This window comes from the organism of the source record quoted next, unplaced genomic scaffold (genome assembly GCF_019419815.1).
Source record: "Pyrus x bretschneideri cultivar Hongxiangsu unplaced genomic scaffold, Pyrus_bretschneideri_v1 Contig12, whole genome shotgun sequence".
Classification (NCBI taxonomy): domain Eukaryota; kingdom Viridiplantae; phylum Streptophyta; class Magnoliopsida; order Rosales; family Rosaceae; genus Pyrus; species Pyrus x bretschneideri.
In genome coordinates this window covers 3,993,201-4,015,227 of record NW_025999413.1, presented here as the reverse complement: position 1 = coordinate 4,015,227, position 22,027 = coordinate 3,993,201, and the positions used below count along the sequence as shown (strand labels likewise).

The window sequence follows — 22,027 nt, the reverse complement described above, 5'->3', positions numbered from 1 at the left end:
GGCTATTTAGAAGAGGGAGTTGTTGTGTGGCTTGGAAATAGTCGAGAGAGTGGTAGTGATGACCTTTGGGTTTTCATTATGGGTGGTAGGGGACGAGTAGAAATTAAGGGTGGTTGAGGTTTCGAAAGAAAGGGCGGCTGTAGTCTTCTAGTGCAAGAATTTTTTTTTTTGGAGTTTTAATGAAACACTTCTGGTACTGTTTATTTTTAATGAATAACCACATTTTTATTTTTCCTTGATACTATTTACTACACCTTTATTTGTCATTTTTCATTAAAACTAAAGTTTTTTTTGAACATTTCGTTAATTTTCCTTTTTATTTTTTAATTTTTCTAATTTGCATACAACAAGAAAATTATTAAGTACAATTGAAATTTTTTTTTTTTTTGGTAAAGGATAATAAGTTAAATGTAAAAAAAAAATAAATGCGTCTGAATAAAATTTTTCAAAATAAAAAGAAATAAACTGCTTCACACACAAAATCGAACCCAATTCAGTCGGGTCCGAACCGAACCCGAAGTTCCAAATTCCAATGGCTGCTGCTGAGAAGGAAGAGAAAAAAGACGAGCTCGCCGAGTCTATCAACGATCTCTTCGGCAGCGTCTCCGCCATGGTCGAATCGGAGCTCCAGGGATCGACCAACCACCTCGATCTCCTCGAAAAGATGAACCTGCGAGTTGCCGAAGAGTACAAGGGATTCGGCGACGTGGCGGCGGGGCTGAGCGTGTTCGTGGAGCAGCTCAAGGCCAAAAGCTGCGGCTTCGAGGAGTACGTGAAGCAGATCGACGTCATCGAGCAGCAGGTGACGGAGTTCGAGGCCGTGATTTCGGTGCTCGACAGATACGTGTCGATGTTGGAGTCCAAAGTCCAATCTGTTCATCAGAATCCTCCGGTTTCCTGAATTCGAAAGTGTCTCTGAAAATTGTTCTTTTGTTTTGTTTGAACTTTGTGGCAATGTGTACATTTTGAAACGAGGTTTCCACAACGAACTTCGGAATGTTTGAGATTGCTTTAGGTTGATTGTAAGTACTTCTGCTAAAAATGCTTTTACTAGAAGCACAATAAAGTTTTTATCTTAAATCTGAATGCTTGTCAGAAAAGCGCTTGGAAATGCTCCATGAAACCAGATGGTTATTTTTTGCTAAGCACCGTCAGAAGCGCTTTTACCCATTCCAAAAGCATTTCCAGACATGCTCAAGTTTTGGCAACTCTAGAACGAGGTTTGCTTTGAACGGTCCTCCCTGAACATGGACGTGAACGACTGTCAAGCGTTGAAGCACAAATCAATTAAGCACGTGAGCGGAGACGCTAGCATTCGCCATCCATAGATGGTCATAGAAGTATAATGGTAAAATTTACAAGTATACATCCAACTGGTTCAAGTCATGAACAAGATGAACGACATCAGTTAACGGCGATAATAAGAAAACTTGTTACTTGTTTTGTAACGAGAAGGCTGCGGCATTCTTCTTCCGTCTTTGCAAATTTTGCAACATCATAGCCCGGGTTTTCCCATCGGGTTGCAGACCGCTCTCGCGCATCTTTGCGTAAAGCTTCTTTGCTAGTTCTGTTTTGCCTCGTAAGCACATTCCTTGAATGACAGCGTTATAGAGCGATGCATCTGGTGCAGCACACTGCAGAACAAAGTACACATTATGAAGGTCATTATCTTTGGGCAATGAGAGTCCAAATAACCTTGAAAGAACCATGTCGTTAAATTTCTTCCCTATATAAGTGGGGATATCGACAAAACAAAACACAGGTGACGCGAAGTACGTTTCATCAATAAAGTTAAGCATTACTGACGGTGGGAAAACGGTAGGAAAAACAAATGATCCAGTTTCGGGTTCACTTGTTTTATACAAGCTTTCACGAGAAATTAAAGAAAACTAACACAACCCTGAAAAATTAAGGAAACAAAAAAGCTTACGTTGAGGATTTCCTCGACTTCATCCCAGAGAGAACCCCAAATGCAACCTCGTATTAGTGACAGATGAGTAAATGTGTCTGCGGTGCACTTCTGGTGAACCATGTGCTCGTAAACTTGCAGTGCAACTTCAGGTTTCCTTGCCCTCTCACAAGCACTGATTACAAGATTATATGACGCAGTTGAAACTGACTGCCCAGAAGCTTCTAATTGCCATAAAAGCTTTAGAGCTTTATCCCATAGACCGAGCTTCGAACAAGACATTAAGGCCGTATTGTACAAATGAGAGTTTAACTGAGAGCCCTGACTTGTCTTGATACTCTCATAAAGCTTAAGAGCTTCACCGTGTCGATTTGCTCTATACAGTGCACCAAGTAATGCATTCCATGTGTAAGTGTCGGGTGAATGACCCAAAGATTTCATGATGTTATATACCTTGAATGCTAGTTCAACCTCCCCAGCTTTCCCAAGTGAATTTATCAATGCATTGAATGCAACTGGATTTGGCTTGAGTCCACTGTTCAACATATTATCGAAGATGTTTAGCGCAGTATCCCACTTTCCGTCCTTTGAGCATGCACCGATGATAGCGTGCATTGTATCATCCCCTGGTTCAAAATCATTTTGAATCATTTCATCGTAAGCATCAAGAGCTAGCTCATGCTGACCACAACGAACAAAAATGCTAACTAAGAGGCAATAAGTAACTCGTGTTCCAGCATGGTTGTTCTCCTTAATACGTCTCCACAATCTCTCGGTTTCACGCCAATTCTTCACTTTACCACAAATCGATATCATAGTGTTATAGACGATGGTATCAAAAGCATCTCTTGCTTCACTTTCCTCTTCCATTTCCAAAAACATTTCGATAGCAGAGTCACAGCCCTCAACAACAGAAACTGCCTTAAGTACTAAGCTATAACTATGCCCCGTGGTCAACCTCTTTCTCTCATAAACTCAAAAACCCTCAAACCGTCATCAAGCAGCCCGTTTCTCAAGAGGCAAGACAACAGCGAATTACAAGCATGTAAATTAGGAAGAAGGCCTGCTAGTTCCATGGAAGTAAACAGTTCCAACGCACTTCGAGTCTTATTTGTTCTACTAAGCACCAAAATCCGCTTCGATAATGTTTCTTCATCCATCTCCTCCAGATAACCAACCCTGTCCACATTCAATGTAGCCTTCCTATTCAAATTCGACTCAGGCTGGATCACAACCTCAGGTTCTACATCCAAGTCCTTGTCAAATTCCAACTCTCCCCAAGGAGGCAATTTTTGCTTAACAAAAGCAGCATCATCACCATATCCCCGGTTTCGAATCAATTTATCTTCTTCCTCTTCCTCACAAACCAACCCAGACTGCACACCAGCCACCATGTTCTGCAATGTCAGAGATTTCGCCTTCCTTGGCAACAACAAATTGGGCAACCACATGGAAACTAAGCACTTTTGAGAAAGCTGAAAGCTGATTTTACGGTTAGAACTCGATGGACTACATGGTTTGTGTTGGAGATTAAACCCATTTGCATTAATCACTACGGAAACTGAAACCCTCATCACCTCCCCCATAAACCCAGAATTAAAAACTAACACATGAACACATAAAGATTACAAATTTGGCATTTCTTCGATCATACGAACTGGGTTTTGTGATACAACTCACCTGAACAGCATGACCCAATTGAAGAATTCTAAGCTTCCAGCAACACAACAGCTTTCTGAAGCTCCAAGCAAGTATTTTGCGATACGGAAATTCTAAATTGCAGGGAAATTTTCTGTTTGGTAACCCAGAAATATCGAGAAAATCCGGAAACTGGAAAATTGTATCTTAAATTCAATGCCTTAAGAGCCGCCCAGTTCAAACTTGTTAGATTACACTCATCTTCATCTTGCATACAGGAGAGAGCAAAATATCTGCATTTTTCTGAAGAGGTACCCCTGTTAAATCTCCATACGACGGCGTTTTACAGAATATTTTAAATTTGAAGTAGGATCTAAACTTTTTTAATTTTGTGGAATCACCCCATCTGAATTTAACTTTTTTAATAACTAACCACCTAAATTTCACCTTGTGTTTGCAATTTCGTACCCAAACTTTTTAAGGGTTGTTTTCACAAAGGCATTCCTTGTCATTTATCAAGATCTTGTACGGTAGTGAATAGTTATATTCGGAACAGGATCCTCTTTTGAACTAATGGTGAGGATCCTTTTGAGTAAACTCATCGGACCGTTTAAATTTTATCCAACAGCTACAAATATGATGTCCTTCTAAAAGTTATAATAATTGTAACCGTTGGATAAAATTTAAACAGCTTGATAAGCTTACTCAGGAGGATCCTTACCATTAGTTCAGGAGAGGATCCTTATCCGTTATATTCAAGCTAACCTTCTTTATCAAACGAGGCCAAAGGAGATTAAAGTCGACAAAAGTGCTAAATTGTAATAAATAATTTGTTCAGTTGGTAATTACCTAAATTAAAAAAGTGAAGTGTCATTTGTCACGTTACAAATAAGCGCCAAAATACCAACCCGGCCCAGAGGCCCAACCCATTAAAATTTGGCGGTCGGCGCGTCTCCAACTTCCCTACGACTCCGCCGCTCTCTCTGAATTCCAATGACGAACGCCATGGGTTCTCCGCCAGTCTTCGACTCCGAAACCCTAAACACCGAACCGGCCGGAACGTCGTCGTCTTCGACCACAATGAAGCCCCCAATGGGTCCCCCGCTTCCCAAAAACCCTAGCCCTCCGCCACCACCACAGTCCGAAGCCCCAATCCCCGAAGACCAGCTCCAATCCAGTCCCGCCGTTAACGATTCAACCGAAGCAGCCGAAGAAAATGCCAAGCAGTCCTCAAACTCGAAGCCGCAATCTCACGGCGTCCCGATTCCGTACACGATTCCGCCGTGGAGTGCAGCTCCGTGCCACCAGTTCCAGCTCGAGGTTCTCAAGGACGGTGCTATCATCAGCCAATTCGATGTGTAAGCTTTTTCCTCTTCTTCAAGTTTCAAATTTCAAGATTTTAGTTGTTTGTGATCGAAAATTTCGAATTTCTGTTGTGATTGAAAATTTTGAAATTTCAGATACGAGAAAGGAGCATACATGTTTGGCCGAATCGACCTCTGCGACTTTGTGCTGGAGCATCCGACTGTTTCTCGCTTCCATGCCGGTAATTAACCGCCTCTTTCGCTTTGCATTTTAGCTTGTTTGTTGTGGTTTTGTTATATAGATTCAATAAAATTCTTGGGCCTGTTGCATTGTAATAGATTTTGGTGCCAAATGTGTAATAACATGTTAATTTTATGTTTTCACTCTTTTGTTTAGTTCTTCAGTTCAAGAGAAGTGGGGAGGCGTATATTTACGATCTTGGGAGTACTCACGGCACTTTCGTTAACAAGAATCAGGTACTTATGTGCAGATGATTGCTTTCCTGGCTTTTAATCCCTACTGTTTTGTCCAAAAATGCAAACACACATTGACCTGGGAAATCTTAGAGTTGTTTTCAAATTAGTAATTAACTTTGTAGTGTGGATGGCTAGGGTTTTGTTACACTCTATATACAAAGGCTCTGGATTGTTCCTAATGGTATTCTCTTGCCTAATAATCAGGTGAACAAAAATGTTTACGTTGATTTACATGTTGGTGATGTCATCCGTTTTGGGCTGTGAGTATCTTCTTATCTTAACTCTCACTTCCTTTGTGTATCTTCTTAGGTGTGTAACTGTATTAGATTATGAGACATAGGCATTCGATTTAACAATTTTTAATTACTTGAGATTATTTTGAGGAACCCAACGTGATTAATTCATAGTCAACTGCTAGATGCTTAGATTTGGACCTAAAATGCCTTGTCATTGTAGAATAATACATGTCTTTCTCGTATGAAACACTTCTCATAATTGTCTTCTTCTTTCTTTTTTTTAGTTCAACTCGTCTGTACATTTTCCAAGGACCATCCGAGCTGATGCCACCGGTAAGACTTTCTTATTTAAATTCATTAATGCTTTAATTGGTAATACATATGTATTATTCACTGACAATGATCTACATGAAATTTGCATCCAGCGGTAAGGATCTACATGAATTTTCAAACTTTTAGAACAGAGCATATACTCATGAATAGATCATGGATTAATGTTTGGTTGTATGTAGGAAAAAGACTTGAAGCTTTTAAAAATAGCCAAAATGCGTGAAGACATCCTAGATCAGGAAGCATCACTTCAACGGGCAAGACATGAAGCTTCTCTTGCTGATGGCATCTCATGGGGCATGGATGAGGATGCTATTGAGGAAGCTGAGGTTTGTGGGGTTTTATGATCACATCATTTTCATATGCGTTTTGGATATAAATTTACATGAAATGTATTACATATCCTGCTATTTTCTTTCAAGTCTGATGTTTTTTATTTTTTCCAATGATGAATTGAAAGAAGATAATTATATTGTACATATTACTGACTTTATGTGGTTTTGGAATTTTAGGATGACGGTGAGGAAGTTACTTGGCAAACATACAAAGGACAGCTAACAGAAAAACAAGAAAAAACCCGCGAAAAAGTACTTAAAAGATTGGAAAAGGCAAGTGGTTTTGATTCTTCTTCTTTTCTTTTTTTTATCTTTTTATTAATGAAATGCTATCTTCCCTCGTATGTTAGACCATTTTCTTTCCCATTATATATATCCTCAAGATACGTTTTTTAGAAATGAAATACCGTCTTCCTTGTATGTTAGGTCCCTCTGTTGTAAATTGTTTTTATCCTCAAGATATCTTGTTAGCATCTTATTGGTATTCAGAAAGGTCACAACCAGTGTACCTGTTATGAGAATTTATAAAAATTGTATATATTGCTTGGTTTCTGAGGAGAGCAACAATTCAAGTAAATTAATTATAATGGTAGAAATAGAGCACCTATTAAAATGGTTGAAAGTGCTGCTTGTAGCTGTAATCTATCGATTTCTTCATTCCGTTAATAGGTTGGTCATACCCGCATTAGTCATCTCAATTATGTGAATTCCTCCACCTTGTTTACCTGCTGTAGTTCTCATGTTACTGTGTTTAAAGATACACAGCGTGACCTTGACAAACCTGACCCCTTCTTCTCATTGGTTTCCATTTTTTAATGGGGAGATGGAAAGATGAAAGATTGGGAAACTTCTAAAGGTTGATGATAGAAAATTTGTTTTTACATAGTACAGAGGTATTCTCTCCTTTATCTAACGTTGAAATGGATACCAATCAAATTATTCTATCAGAAACATAACAAACGATTTTTTATAAAGGTCTTTAAGCTTTATGGTCAATCTTTGTGTATGTTGTTATGAAAACTTCTTGTCCTATCCTTACCATTTCATGTTTCTTCTTGTAGATTGCTCATATGAAGAAAGAGATAGATGCTATTCGTGCTAAAGACATCCCTCAAGGTGGGTTGACTCAAGGACAACAAACTCAGATTGCTCGAAATGAACAGAGAATGGAACAGGTAAAATTCTTCGCAAATAGGCATACACTGGTCCATTTCTTCTTTAAATTGGTAGCTGATAAACTGAAGCACAAATGTTGTTGCGTCCATCAATTCCAAAGGGAAAAGAGACGTGGGGCCTTTCTGGTTAACATGTTATCTGTTTAAATGTTTAACAGATTATGGAAGAACTTGAAAATCTGGAAGAGACGTTGAATGAGAGTATTCGAGAAAGTTTAGGTGCGCGTGTTGGGAAACCATCTCATGGTAAGAAGAAAGGAGCAGTTGAAGAAGAAGAAGAACTTTTGAGGTATTTTATTAATAACAAAAACCTTGGCAAAAGTGTTGGAGGGTTTTTTGTGTTGATCAGGGTATCCCTACAACAGCAATCATGGAGTTGTGATTTTCGTAATCATCTGTGAATTTTGATTACTATAGAAATGGCATCCTTTAACTGTCAATTTGATATGGTTTCTCAGTTTATTTTTGTTAATGGTTGAAAGTCTTTGTTACTTTGCAGTGATGATGATGAATTCTATGACCGAACAAAGAAGCCTTCAAGTAAAAAGGCATGGTGAAAACCAAAGTGTTGAAACCGCTGACTCTCTTCTCGACAAGAGAGATGTGATCGTGAAAGAAATGGAAGAGAAGAAAGAATTGCTTTTAGTTGAGAAAGCCAAAATGGAATCAGAAACTGTAGAAAAAACTGATGCTGCAGATGCACTGGATGCATACATGTCGGGGCTTTCAACTAAGCTAGGTGAGTTTTTTGTGCTACCACCGATTTGTTAATAATTGGTTATAGGTGAGTATTTTGTGCTTTCACTTATTGTTGCTTCTTTCCTTGTTAGTGCTTGATAAAACCGAGGAACTTCAAAAGGAACTATCAGCTCTCCAGTCCGAGTTGGACAGGGTAATGTTCCTTTTGAGGATTGCTGACCCAACTGGTGAAGCTGCCAAGAAAAGGGATTCAAAAGTGCAAGAGGTGCAAGAGGTGCAAGAGGTGCAAGAGGTGCAAGAGTCTAAACCTATCAAATCTGAAACTCCTGCCGCTGCCCTAAAAAAGCAACCTCCAATCAAACCAAAGGAAAGTAGCAAACCCAAACAACCAGCAAATGACTCTATACTGAAAGAGGGAACTACAGATGTTACCACGAATCCAGCTGCTGCCGAGATTGTAACTGATGCAACAGAAGGAGAAAAAGTTGTGTATACTGTTGCAAAGCCACAGTGGCTTGGGGCTGTTGAGGACAGTAAAACTGAGGAGAATCGTCAAGAGGCAGCACCTGCAGCGCCTTCAGATGAGCACGAGGCTGATGGATTTATCGACTATAAAGACAGGAAAAAGGTTTTGGAGACGGAATCTGGGATTGAAAATGCTGCCCCCGGTTTGATTATACGGAAGCGGAAACAAGTTAAAGAATCTGAAGGTAATGACAATGATTCTCGTTTGGCATCCTCAACTGGACCTGAGTTCATGGCAGAGGATGCTGTGGCACTGTTGTTAAAACATAAAAGAGGCTATTATGCACCAGATAATGAGAGCCAAGACGTTTCAGAAGGGAAAAAGTCGAGCAAGGATAAGAAGCCTAAAAGAGTTCTTGGTCCCGAGAAACCTTCATTTCTCGATACTAATACTGAGGAAACGTGGGTGCCTCCTGAAGGTAATGCTATTTTGATTCTATGTTCTTGGTTATTACCTAATGTCTTTTTCGCGTTTGGGTGGAGAAGAGTAACGACTGCTGAATTACTGATTGCTGCTATGTTCTCTTTTTGTTCGAAAAATTATAATGGTGCTTATCTATATGTTTCATTCAGGACAATCTGGCGATGGACGAACATCCTTGAACAGTCGATATGGTTACTAGATTCGAATTCCTGTGGTCAAATTGACAGATTATTGTTTGAATGATCGTTTCTACACCTATAATGTCATCGATCGTGCTAGAACAGGGGGACGCAATGAGGGAGTAGTTTAGTAGCCATAACAGTTTAGGGACGGATGTCGAACCTTTGTAAAGAGAGATGAAAGGCACAGCCAGATATATCTGAATTACTGTTGCTTTACTTTCTGGTTTCAAAGCAAAGGTTAGCGCGAAATTGGTGCGATCAAATCCTTGGCTATTTGGGAAGTGCTTTTAATAGTGCTTTCAAATAATTAAAAGCACTTTTAGATCACCAAATGACAAAAAAGTTAGAAGTGCTTTCTGAAAGAAGCACCTGTTATGTCTTTTTTTGGAACATTTCTTGTTCTATTTAGACCTGCCCGGACTGAAACCCTTGACCATTCACTCTTTAGTCATTAATCTCGGTTTGCACCATAAGTGGTCCAATCAACAAATTTTTCCAAATTCTAAGGATCTAGCGCATAGGTAGTATTTCAGAGAGATTATCATAGAACAACTTTGCCGTTAATGTAGCATTCCGAGCCACTAATACAAGGTCATGTAAGGAGTATTGCATGTAAATTTGTATTAGTAAGTGATGAAGACACTATAACGGTAAACTCGTTCCATCTAAATTCTCGGTGTTTTGAGGAAACGGTTCCATCCCTTAGTTGTGTCTATGTGAATACAAACACGACACACAGCTGATATAAACTTGTATTTTCTATGATATAAATTTAAATTTTGATTCTCTGTAAAGGAATTGTCTCCCAAATATTTACACAACCAAATTTACCGCTCAAATTTACAGGAAGCGAATTAAAAACATATCAACACAAAACCATCTTCACCAGCAACCTGCAATATGACATGGCCCTCTGGCATTCTTTAGACTATATACCGCCCGAATCAGCCACAAAGCTCTACATACTTCACATGAGTGACGTGACGGATAACTAAGGTGTCAATTCTCGACCAACTCTACTAACATATTCGTTTCTCAGCTTCGTCTACAGAAGCTTGTTCGATGATGTATCAGCCCCGGATTCGCTTCTGCAGCACAATGGCGTTGTGAACTCGGAGTTCATGCTGAGTATTGTACACAGGCATCTGGACTTCCTCAAACTATACAGGCATAATGCCAGCTCAGTCTCTACCAGGGTTCTCATTCAGGCTGCTTCCTTTTTCTTGGCGCTGTAGATGGAAGCAGAGTGAACACCAGAGGCAGATCGCTAATTGAGGCAAAGGCAGCTGAAAACGAAGATCGCTCTCCATCTCAGTTGAAGAAATAAGGTGACTCTAGCACGTCTCTTAAGTCAAAGTCACCTCGTTCGGGCAAGGGAGGAAAAATTAATGTGGGAAAGGACCGCTGAAAGCTCTTCAACAACTGGAAGCAAAACGGATGATGGTTAGATCAATCACACTAGATGATCAAACAAAATTTACATTTTTAAAAGAAGGCAGTTGTGATGCCTCGTGATTCTTTTCAAATTAACTTGAAAGGAGAATTTCAGAGTAGAAGAGTACTGTACATTCTCTAGTATTGGAATCTCGTAGAGTTCGACAAACTTTTCCCGAAGTATCCTGTTCATTTCATTCACATCACAAGCATGCGTCCAGTACGAATCATGAACTCCTGTAATCATATGTTATTACACGGCCATTATTAGAAGTGTGTACGTGGGCGTTTGAGAGAGAGAGAGAGAGAGAGAGAGAGAGAGAGAGAGAGATGCTAATTAACATGGATTCCACAAGAACTTTTTACCTGCAAAGTTTAAACCTGCTTTTTTACAGGCAACCGCAGTCATCATCATATGAGAACTATCGAGGGAATGAACAAAATTAGGTGGGAACGCTGTCCTCTGCCTCTTGACCATGACCTATATTAGACAAAAAATCAATTTGAGATTTGAGGCTCGGAAACTTCAAATATTTAAAACAATTCCAAAGATGACGTGAAAACTATTGATCTACATTTTCTTATGGCATCCTCTGAGTGAAGATAACTATAGTACCTTATCTGTTTCTTGCTGTAACGATAAAATTTGAAGCGAAGTTTTAATCTGCAACAAATTGGACCAGAAGCTATTAGACTTGATTTAACCTTTTAATAACTATGAATACAATAACAATATTGATGACCCTTGTTGACTCGGTGAAAATTGTAATACTCACAAGATGCCTGCCGAATTTACGGTAAGGTTGCACAACTGGAAGTCCGAGCGGAGTTGTCCATCGTACTGGCTCATTTTCAGATGCAATTATCTGAAAATAAGATTAAAATATCAAAACCATAGGAAAAAAAATTGTGAGTGAGAAAGAAATAAAAGAAAAGAGGAATCTGCTACAAACTTTTGCACATTCGCCAAGCCAGCTCATGATACTTCGTGCAGCTTCAAACATCTCACCTAGAGCGGTTAAGGTGATCTGCAAATGATGTATGGAATCTTGTCATTTAAATTCTAATGAGCACTGCATGCTCACAAGCATATGAAAAAAAATTGTTACAAATATGAAAAGACAAATTGACACCCTCGCAATATGATTTTTCTGGTACCTTTGCAGCATAACAAGCACAACCAAAAAGCTCTTCATCATCTGAAATGGAACCGCGTTCCTTCAACCTCCTCTTGATTTGATCCCGAGCACCGATGTAAGTGACACCATATACTGATGTCATCACTGTCTGCTTCACCAATTTCCTATCCACCTACATATGTACAGCCATCAGGGTTAACTCTCAGTTGCACATGATAAGCAGGTAGCAAAAAAATGCCACTTTAGAAACAGTAATCAAATAACAGCCACATTTTCTGATATACTATCAAACGACACATGTTTTGTTAGAAATTGAACAGGTTTAACTGTAATGTTGCGCTATCCACTTTGTTTTAGTAATGCGTCCATCAGAAAGACTACTGAAGAGTTGTAAAATCAACCTGATCAACTAACACTTTTGCACGCAATGCCTCTGGAAAAACTGCAGGATCCTTCTGTGCATCCCTTCGCATGATTTCCAGTACCCTGCAATGAGAGTGTGACACTTTTTCATTAAATTACTTATTATGACATGTTGACAGCTTACACGTAAATTGACAAAAGTAACACTCATGTGTAGAATAAAAAGGTTCTACTTCAATACGGATCATGTGATACCTCTTACTTAGTCATAAATCGCTTACTTAGCAGCTATTCCTGAGTATACATCTGCAGGCTTCTCTCCTGCAACAAGATTGACAGAAGCTGCTCCCAACTGAATGCAAAATTTCCAATGAGAAAACAGATATCAAACTAACGCATGAATTTTCCCACTATACGATAGGTAGACAGGGGAGTGAGGGAGTGGAGTTGGGAGGGGGCGTTCACGTATGACCTACTCTAGAATAAATTGAGAGAAGTAAATTACCTTGTCTCTTCCAAGGGCAGCGTAGTGTTGTAAACCATTGCAAGAGCCATCCTAAAAAAATCAGTTAAAAACAAGAAATGTAAATATACTATTCCAGAAAATATATAATCTCCTTCAAAAATGTCTGAAACCACATAATTAAACATCCAGAACTAATTGATTACTTGTGGTACACTTTGTCAACTTAATTCCCCTAGCCTTAAGGTAAATACAGGAATCTCACAGTTTTCATGAATCCAAGATGTGGCCCTCACAATGAAAATGTACCTGATGTACGGAATATGTGAAATAAAAGTCTCTGGAGAAGAGCTTCTCAAAGCTTCAGCAAGGTTAATGCACACTGCCAAGCACTGAAATGGATCTTCTGCCTTCAACCACCAGCGTCTTCCTTCTAGCGGTCTGTCCACAGAATCAAATATATCATCCAAATGATTCTCTATAAATGCTATTCGACCCTCGCGAGATAATTTGTCCACACCACTCGCATAAAGATTTGCCAAGTGTATCTTCAGCCAACGTAAGCCTGACTTTCCAAGGGGGCGTCCCTCTGCGAACTCCAAAATACCCCGGGATAGATCTGAACCAAGATGATTTAAGTATGGGTGCATAGGATATGCACGGCCCCGAAAATCAAGATTGTGTGGATAGTAAAAACCCTCTTCATCCTTCATCTCCCGTGCTACCTGCTCCCTGATAAAAATGAGTTTCATATATTCCAAGTACATTATGGTTACTGACTCACAGGAGAGAAATGAATCTTACAGTTAGTTTAAGCTCCAAGTCACAACGCTGTGAATGCCTCTCCATGTTCTCTTTCTTCACAGATTTCACCTTCCATTTCCATTTCTTAAGCAGTGTTTCATCATCAGTATCTGGTTCCTCTGGTAAAGGAACCTGAAATGCCAAAACGATAAAGAAACACAGCTCCAGATCAATTTCAATATATCAAATTGGCTGACATAGCACAAGATTGATAACAATATTTTTGAAATAAAATGGAGTGAAAAAAAATTCAAAAACTGATTAAACCAACCATTTGGTTCAGTTGTTAAGTTCTGTTTGAATTTCCCCAAACTAATTAAGGTTGATAGTCTTTGGCTTTTGTCAAAGCATGTCAAAAGAACGAACCAACCTCCTAATAAGTACCAAGAATCTTGAATAATTTTTTCTCCTTTTTTGTGTGTGTTTGTGACTAATAAACTCACATTATCACGGTCCACCAAATCAGCAAGACGGCCTCCACTAGCCCATATTCTATCTACAACATTAAGTACCCTCTTATTAACCCTCCATCTGGTATTTCCAAGAGTATCCAGGGCCTGGCCATGAAAGACAAAATTAACGCATATAAGAATCAACACATAAGGCACCACACTCTTCATGTTTGATTGAGTTCCACAAACATTTTCATGATGAAAAACTCATACAACCCTTGTATGTATACAAACCTTAAAAACTGGTTCCAGTTGCTCACTTGGGGTCCTCTTTATTGCTTCACGCTGCTGTTTAGCTCCATGAATGCGCATGACATAGGATGGTAGGAAAAAGTACCCTCCTCTATCATAACTGAAGACAAATTTACAAAACCACAAAACAGAGATAAAAACAGTTTTAACCTAAAAGTAATCTGAAATTCTTATCACATAAGGACTCTGAAGAAGTTGAATTGTACGTTCTATGTCATGCAGTATGAAAGCATCAGGCCACCTTTGAAGTTAGAATTAAATAGAGAAGTTATCCAATTCTATTCCTATATCAAACCCTATTCTCCATCTCCAGCTCAGACCCACAAGAATACAGTATATTTGAATAGCTCTAGCCTTCTACACATTCCATTCCATCCAAAACTGATTCTATGAATCACGCAACCTATAATCTGATATTGTGTGAACTTCAAATAAAACATTAACAAAAGAACAACTTTAAAATTAGGCAAAAATGGTACCACATAACTGAAATTATCATACCCTGTCCAGTTGACTGGTGGCACCAACATCGGCATATAAGGAATCACCATGTGGCTTCCCTGCATAAACAGTAACAACTATTGATACATTGTGGACTAAAGAAAATATACAATTCCTGTAAGCTTCTTAAGATGTGTCCTTTGACAGGAAAAAGAGAAATATTATACACTATTAGCTTAGTCAACACTGCATCGCCTGCCAGGGACAAATGAACAATAGTATACTGACTATATTATTCACTCAATTTCAATACTATCAAACTATTTAATCCACAACACTCCTAGATCCTAAAGAATAAATATGTAAAAATAGTTACCATGTTCCAGGAGCCAACAGACATCTACAATTGTTTCAAGAATAACAGAAAGAAAAAAGGATCGGAGTTGCTTACTGTTTTCTCAAAGCCTTTGAGAACAAGAGGGTCGCATTGAATAACACCAAATCTTCTGCTGGACGTATTCCTGTTAGGGAAAGTCCACATTAACATAAAATAAATAAAAATAAAAAAAAATATCTTCAGCAGGGGAGGTGTACAGTTATCAATAGTACAGACTAGTAAATACTTTGGATCTTTTGCGACAGTCCTAAATGTGTGTATAAATGCAGGTCGTAGATCTGGTGGACCATCTGCTAACTGATCGGCCGGAGGTTGTATAAAAGACGTTTGAATCAACAATTCAATCAGACGACTGCCGACCTGAAAATTACATAAAGAAAGAGCGGCATTTTAGAATGCATGTAAATAAAATGCTGATAAGGTTCTACTAGTAAAAGCATAAACCATGCAAACCTTAGCCCTGGCATCCTGGCTCCAGGGTTTTGAAGCATCATGTTTCCGCACTATATGTCTCACCGCTTGTAGTTTTTGCTTTTTCATCAAATTAGTGACCTTTTTATTCAGCTTCTCTTGTTCCTTCAATACATCATCAGACTCTCGGTTTTCCTCATCTTTGTTGACCTTTTTCTTTCTCGTCCGTTCCAAGAAATTGTGTATTCTAACCTGATGCATTGAAGCAGTGATACATCAGTGCTCATCTAGGAGAGATGGGCGGGATGACACTGTGTACAGTAAGAAAACCAAGCCTTAGGAATTGTTTTACTTAGTCCAGCTAGAGAACAACAAGACACAAAGAACAACGCACTAAGGTTTTCAATTTTAGATCATTCTCAAAGTCCCTACCCACACAAACTTAACATGCTTTGAGAAAAGGGGAATATATGAATTTCACTACGGCACCACCATTAACTCGATTCCAAAAAAGAAAAAGGAAACTAAACAGAAATATAAAATGACTGCAATGCTATTTATGAATGGAAGCACATGGACTAGAAACCAAGTAGAACAAACTGAAACCGAATCAAAATGTCCATGAATAATGAGTAAAACAAATTTCACACCTCGTGCTCAATGGCTTCACCTATGGTGCAAGCAGCTGAAACCACCCTGCAAGTTCCATGTTCGCCTCCGGTCATCAACAATCCCATCAGCTTATGCATTGTAATAACCGACATCATATCAGCTGGTAACTGATCAATATAAGGTGCGTAGGCTGCCTTATTCTTCCCTTTCCGGCACAGGTCTTGCTCTTTTTCAATGGCATTGCGCATAGGCTCAAACCAACCAAGAAACAAAGACTTCATGTATGGCAAATTGGGAGCTAACTTGTGCTCACACATGTCCATCATAAGCTCCCTGTACTCCTTCGCTGCCCGTTCCCATGCTTCAGTCTCAATCTTTATCTGTCTTCTCTTCAGTGCAAAGTACTTCGCCTGCCCCATTCCTCTCACTCTCCTCAGCCGCATCCGCCGCCAATGGTCAGTCTGCCTCCTACCCTCTTTACTCATTTGCTGCAACAGTTCTTGAACTTCATCAACAAGAGACACATCCTCCTCAGCATCAGTGGAAGAAACCACCTCAGCGACGCTCGCATACCCTCTAGGGAAAAACCCATTAAACCCAATTGGAGTCCTCACAGACCAATAACTTGAGTTGCCCATATAACTCTCACCTGTAGAAATTTCACCTTTCCCGGGAAAACCCACCTCCGGAAAACCCATGTTTGAGTAAGAACCCAGCTGAAAAGGCTTGAAACTTTGAGGGGAAACAGATTCCCGGGAAAAACCCAGAAGGCTATAAGCTCGAGAAATGGACTGTGAATTGAGACGACCCCTCTGATTCCTGGGAATGGCTTGCTTAGCCAAGTTTCTCCACAAACTTGTGAATATCATTGATGGGTTCTTGTGGAAACCTATGGGGATTCGAAATGTGAAATTCTTGGTGAAATTTGCCGGGGAAAAAGGGATTTGGGCGCAGGACATCAAATTAAAAAAATCAAATATTTTTGGGGGAGATGAATTGGTGAGAGTGGGATCAGAGGAAATGGGTCGAAGAAAGGACTCAGGGAAGCAATCGAATTCATCAGAGATGGAGAGGGGAGGAAGAAGCAAAATCAGTAAGCAAACAGCCGCCTAAAGCCCTTAACCCTTTTCTTAAACCCTGGCTTTGGCAGTAGCAGTAGTGTACGCTTCTGGTTTTTGCTTTTGGTGCCTGACAGGGAGTTTGGGGCGTTTCTAAAATTTTGCCATCTTTGGGGAGCTATTTGTGTGATTTGATCATAAAAATGAAGCATCCATACGTTTGGTAATGATGTGGCCTAATCAACATCTAGTTTCCCTTTTTGTTTTATTTATTTTTCAGATTTCAAAGCAAAAGGAAAATTTGGATTAGATCGCTTGGTAACGAAATTTACGTTTAACTTACTTGTTAAATAATCTTTTAGTACTATAGCTTAGTGGTTCTCTTTCAGTTGTAAATGAGAGATCTTAGCCCAATTCTCGTTAAAGGTGAAGTTGAACAACATTATTATAGCAAGCTCATTGTAAAGTTTAGTCCACTACCTCACCTATTTAGTAAAAATACTATCGTTTGTTATAAAAAAAAAAAATAACATAACTTGAACGGCACAAATATAACCACTGAGGCAACTCTAATCTCGCGTGGCTAGCTCTCATGGGTGCTAAACCCTAAGTAACATTGGCTAGGGCTACTATGAATGACATGTTGATAACCTATAAGTACAGATGTGGTAAGAACAGCGATTTTATTTTCACATTATTTTTAGCTTGTCACACATCTCTCTTTATTAATGGCCATTGGATTGAACAAAAATGGAATCAACGGTTGGGATTCCACGTCATTGATCTCAATGATGTATAATTTTGACTCCAAATAACAATCAACAACCTAACACATTACTCTGTTAAACTACATTCTTGTTCTGGGATCCCTGTAAAATGAACACATACAGTAAGAACCAGATAGTACACGAGCCAATATTCCTGTGGGAACTTTTGCTTCATCCTACATTAAATCTGACAAAGTTTAGAGAGAGACACACACAAAAGTTGCCTTGTCTAACAAATTTCCTGTTCTTCCTCTAAGAATGAGAAACAATGACATCCTATCACCCACACCGCGCCCTTGAGTAAACAACCATTAGACCGTACATCTTTCTTGGTTTCGCACTAGTGATTCAGTGACGTATACAATACTTGAATTCTCCACGTAGCTGGTTCTCATCCTACAAAGACATTTTTCGTATCACCCAAACGACCCAATTAACCAATCAAATAAATAGAGTAGGGTAGAAGATAGATTTCCATTTGTGAACTGATCTCGTTTCTTTACGCACTGGTAGCTGTGGGCTTAAAACAATCAATATTGCACAATCCAACTGATCTGAACATCTCTCCGAAGCTGCCACCAACGTTAAATTTCAACAGTCAGAGAAACTAGAGTTGTATATGTGTCTACGCTGTTATGCGAGCAGATGAATTTTGCAAGATAAAGCATGTATGGGCGAAAAGCGAAAAATTTCTTACCGGTCAATGCTATTCCGAGCTCTCTCTGGCTGTTCCACGCTATTACTTGCTTTTTCAGGTTGATCCATACTTTTTCTTGTTCTCTCTCTCTTATCCGTGCTGGCCCTTGACTTCTCTCTATGATCTGTACTTAACCTGGGGTTTTCTCTATGGTCGATACTGGGTCTAGAATTCTCTTTGTGATCTGTGATGGAACAAGATTTCTCCCTGGTGTCAGTGCTTTTCCGTGGATTTTCTGTTTGAACTGTAACTGGCCCTGATTTATTCCTCAGATGCGGATATTTCTCGATGGTTAATACAAACTTTTTGACATGCTTTATGTACTGTGGGTAGAGCTCCAAGTCACAATGATTCCCTCCCTTTATCCATAACGGCTCATACTTCTCTTTACAATTATCCCAAAGCTGCTTGCCATGGGACCAATCCACAACATCATCAGCCGTCCCCTGCCGGCAATAGGAAAACACAGAACAAAACAACCTGGCAAATAAGTACGCTTTTGGAAACTAAACCAAACATATTTAACGATACCATAAGGCAAGGATTGCACTATAAGTTATTGGTATACAATACGAAGTAAATGTTGTTGGTATACAATAAAGATTCTGAAAAGACATTATTTAGAATGCACAAGCAAAAACATTCACCACCGGTACGGTGATGACTTGTGAATTTGGAACAAGAGGACTTGGAGTGTTAGTGCATCAGTGCACATGTCGAAGACTACTGAAGTAACCAATTAGTTAATACCTTGCCATATTTAGATTCACAAAGTTCAAGGAAAATAAAGCATACAATTCAAAGGAAAAAAGGTACTCACATGAATCACCAGAACAGGACAACCGACCAAGGGTATTTTGTCGATGTTCTGCACCATGAATAGTAAAACTCTCATTAGCATGATATACTCCCAAATGTTGTGAAAATTTTGAACCGAAGAGTCTAAAGCTGCAATTAATAAAGATCAAGTACCTTATAAATGTCAAACCAATACGTTCGCTTCACTGGATACATGACCCGAAGACCAGACATGATCGGACTATGAAGAACCACTGCCCTCAATTTCAGTAACCGGGTTGCTAGATCGAGAGTAGGCCCACTACCAACTGATTGGCCATATAAGATAACATCCTCCTCCTTCGCACCGTACCTCTCCACAAGGCATCTATATGCAGCTTCTATGTCTGCATAAGTGTTTTGCTCACTCGGCTGTCCATAAGGCAAAAAATATACATCTCATTTCGAACATTCTCCTAACCAATTATCGCTAAGACTTGTTTTCACATCCAATCCTCAACGCGGTCTCTAGGAAAACAGAAATCTTTCTATAACATAAAGTAGGATGAAAAACTCGACATAAGAGTGCATCTGCGGCGTAATAAAACCAAATTCAAGTTTCATTTTCTTCTGATGGGAATTGCAAGAAACGAAATCCTACTGAAATTAATTATACAGAACACTTAGCAATCCGATTAACATTTTCCGGTTTCTCTTCCCTTCAAACAAAATCGATACAAAATTGAAAGCGAAACCGAAACTGAAATCTCATACCTTCCCAGTAGACTGTCCGTACCCCGAATAATCATACCTACAAAACACACATAAATCCCCATAAAGTTCAAAACTTTACAACATCCAAACACGCACATAAATAATATACTGTGCAAAAACAGAAACACAGATACTTGGTCACAAATCAAACAGTGAATTTACAGATTTTTGCTATAGTTAATTACTTACCCCAACAAGTTGACTCGGAGGTGAAGACTCAGCTCACTGAACAACTCGTACATCTGACCCAGATCAGCTGCGTTCCCATGCGAGTGCAGAACAGTGAGCTTCGCCGACGGATTCCTTATGTACACCGCCACGACTTCGTTCCCCCTCTTGGTCCGCAGCTTCAAGACGTCGACGTTTTCCCTCGTCCCCACCCCGGTCATCTTCAGCTTCCCAGTATCCTCCTCCTTCTCCACCCCGTACGACGGCGGGCTCGGCGGGAAAAACGCGAACTTGGCCGCCATTGATGACGTCACTGCCCCCATCTCAAACCCAAAATATACCCAAAAAAAAACCCAAATTTAATTTAATTGAATCTGCAGAGCGTAAAGAGCTCGATTCAAACTCACTTGAATTGGCGGGTCGGAAAACTGGTGTTTGGTTGCCGAGAAAGTGAGAGAATACTGAGATTTTAGAGTTTGGAATCCGGGCAAGGAAGGTTTCTTAAGCTTAGAGAGAGAAAGAGAGGAGGGAGGGAGAGAGAAAGAGAGAGGGCGGAGGATTTTCCGGCTGGGAAAGGGAGGCAGCACGTGTGAAACGATTAAAGTTTTCAGAAGGAGCGGAGGGAAATGTAACTGCAAGTCTGCAAGCGGCGGAATTGGATCCGCTCTAAGGTCCGGAGCCCAGGATCAAATCATCTGGACCGTTTATTGGTATGTAAAAGAAATGAGAATCGTTGGTATTGTTTGGTGGCCAGGAAATAAGTTAATGAAGTCCGTTGGATTCAATTTGTGCGGTCTAAATGAATTTAACTTTAGGTTCTGGATACTAAGGTCTAGAGCGGATCCAATTCTACAAGGGGTTTAGTGTGTTGCCACGTGTCCACTCGGGGAAGCCGTGGCCACTTATCCCACTAGCTAGCTGTGTCTTCGTTGATGCCCAGATGGCTTTGCCAGATTGGCAGTTTTTTTTATGTTTTAAAAATTAAGATAAATAGGTTTTGTCTTGTTCCTTGTTGTAATTGACAGAAAATTGGGTCCGAGAGCTGTTTTTTTGTATTTTGTGTGTGTTTTTTTCTCACGCATGCTGTGTGAATGTGGTTGTGAACTTTATAAACCAAATTTTAAAACAGTAATTTATGTGCGAGAGTTGTGTTTTTTTAACTAACGAACGTTAAATTCATAGTTATTAATAATTGATAGTTGTTTAAGTATGATTCAGCATTTATGAATAGGTCACTCTAACTTCTGTCAAGCTTGTTATTAGAGCCCAAATTGTCTAGATTAGTATGTAGTTTGAAATAGATCATTATTCTCTTTACTTATACAATTTATACTCATCATGTTACAAAAATTCATGAGGTTTGAGAAAAAACATTAACACTCTATGAGATTTTGATTTACTTTCACATCACCTCTGAGGTTTTAAATACAAGGGTAAATTCGAGGTTTTAAAGTCGTCTGTAAAAAGGTGACGTCAAAGTAAATTAAAACCTTAGATGGTGATAGTGTTCTTTCAAGAGTTTTGTGAAAACACTATACACCTAAAAGAGTTTTTTGAACAAACGATATTATCTATACTAAGGAGAGGGGGTGGGGTTAGCCTCACAATGGGTCATCAATAATATGGTTCAAATTCGCCTTTGGCAAGAATAGAACTTAAGACCTCTTACTTACAAGTGAAAAAGAATACTACTAAATCGTAATACTAAGTGGCTACACATAAGAGAGTTTTGTGAAAACACAATAACCTGAAGGGGTGTTATGTAATTAACCACGAAATCCCAA

General features: G+C 39.3%; 5 protein-coding genes across 5 annotated transcripts; 2 read left to right on the top strand and 3 right to left on the bottom strand.

Annotated features, from left to right (window-relative positions):
- Window positions 1–424: 424 nt before the first annotated feature.
- On the top strand, window positions 425–1,086 carry LOC103966801 (biogenesis of lysosome-related organelles complex 1 subunit 2-like). The gene has a single exon (XM_009380017.3). The coding sequence runs from the start codon at window positions 533–535 to the stop codon at window positions 899–901; it is 369 nt and encodes a 122-aa protein (XP_009378292.2). The 5' UTR covers window positions 425–532; the 3' UTR covers window positions 902–1,086.
- A 176-nt stretch (window positions 1,087–1,262) lies between these two features.
- Window positions 1,263–3,864, bottom strand: LOC103966800 (pentatricopeptide repeat-containing protein At3g29290). Its single transcript, XM_009380016.3, is given in 4 exon segments — window positions 1,263–1,462; window positions 1,464–1,634; window positions 1,931–2,877; window positions 2,880–3,864. Coding segments are annotated over 4 exon segments (1,788 nt in total). The 5' UTR covers window positions 3,496–3,864; the 3' UTR covers window positions 1,263–1,408.
- A 587-nt stretch (window positions 3,865–4,451) lies between these two features.
- Window positions 4,452–9,450, top strand: LOC103966799 (kanadaptin). Its single transcript, XM_009380015.3, is given in 13 exon segments — window positions 4,452–4,905; window positions 5,008–5,093; window positions 5,249–5,328; window positions 5,533–5,588; window positions 5,849–5,897; window positions 6,077–6,223; window positions 6,407–6,502; window positions 7,291–7,404; window positions 7,563–7,693; window positions 7,904–7,955; window positions 7,957–8,143; window positions 8,235–9,047; window positions 9,202–9,450. Coding segments are annotated over 13 exon segments (2,226 nt in total). The 5' UTR covers window positions 4,452–4,540; the 3' UTR covers window positions 9,252–9,450.
- Window positions 9,451–9,974: 524 nt separating this feature from the next.
- On the bottom strand, window positions 9,975–17,227 carry LOC103966797 (DNA-directed RNA polymerase 2, chloroplastic/mitochondrial). The gene is made up of 20 exons (XM_048578039.1): window positions 16,041–17,227; window positions 15,433–15,642; window positions 15,206–15,339; window positions 15,034–15,103; window positions 14,643–14,701; window positions 14,124–14,241; window positions 13,881–13,994; window positions 13,438–13,569; window positions 12,952–13,358; window positions 12,840–12,849; window positions 12,676–12,726; window positions 12,452–12,522; window positions 12,209–12,293; window positions 11,827–11,979; window positions 11,622–11,696; window positions 11,445–11,534; window positions 11,285–11,332; window positions 11,035–11,149; window positions 10,802–10,905; window positions 9,975–10,656 (listed from the first exon to the last, which is right to left on the bottom strand). The coding sequence occupies exons 1-20, from the start codon at window positions 16,959–16,961 to the stop codon at window positions 10,546–10,548; spliced, it is 3,078 nt and encodes a 1,025-aa protein (XP_048433996.1). The 5' UTR covers window positions 16,962–17,227; the 3' UTR covers window positions 9,975–10,545.
- Window positions 17,228–17,872: 645 nt separating this feature from the next.
- On the bottom strand, window positions 17,873–20,858 carry LOC103966798 (alpha/beta hydrolase domain-containing protein 17C). The gene is made up of 6 exons (XM_009380014.3): window positions 20,265–20,858; window positions 20,076–20,112; window positions 19,497–19,733; window positions 19,345–19,392; window positions 18,525–18,970; window positions 17,873–18,399 (listed from the first exon to the last, which is right to left on the bottom strand). Exons 1-6 carry the CDS (start codon window positions 20,564–20,566, stop codon window positions 18,327–18,329), a joined length of 1,143 nt encoding a protein of 380 aa, XP_009378289.2. The 5' UTR covers window positions 20,567–20,858; the 3' UTR covers window positions 17,873–18,326.
- Between the last annotated feature and the right edge of the window lie 1,169 nt (window positions 20,859–22,027).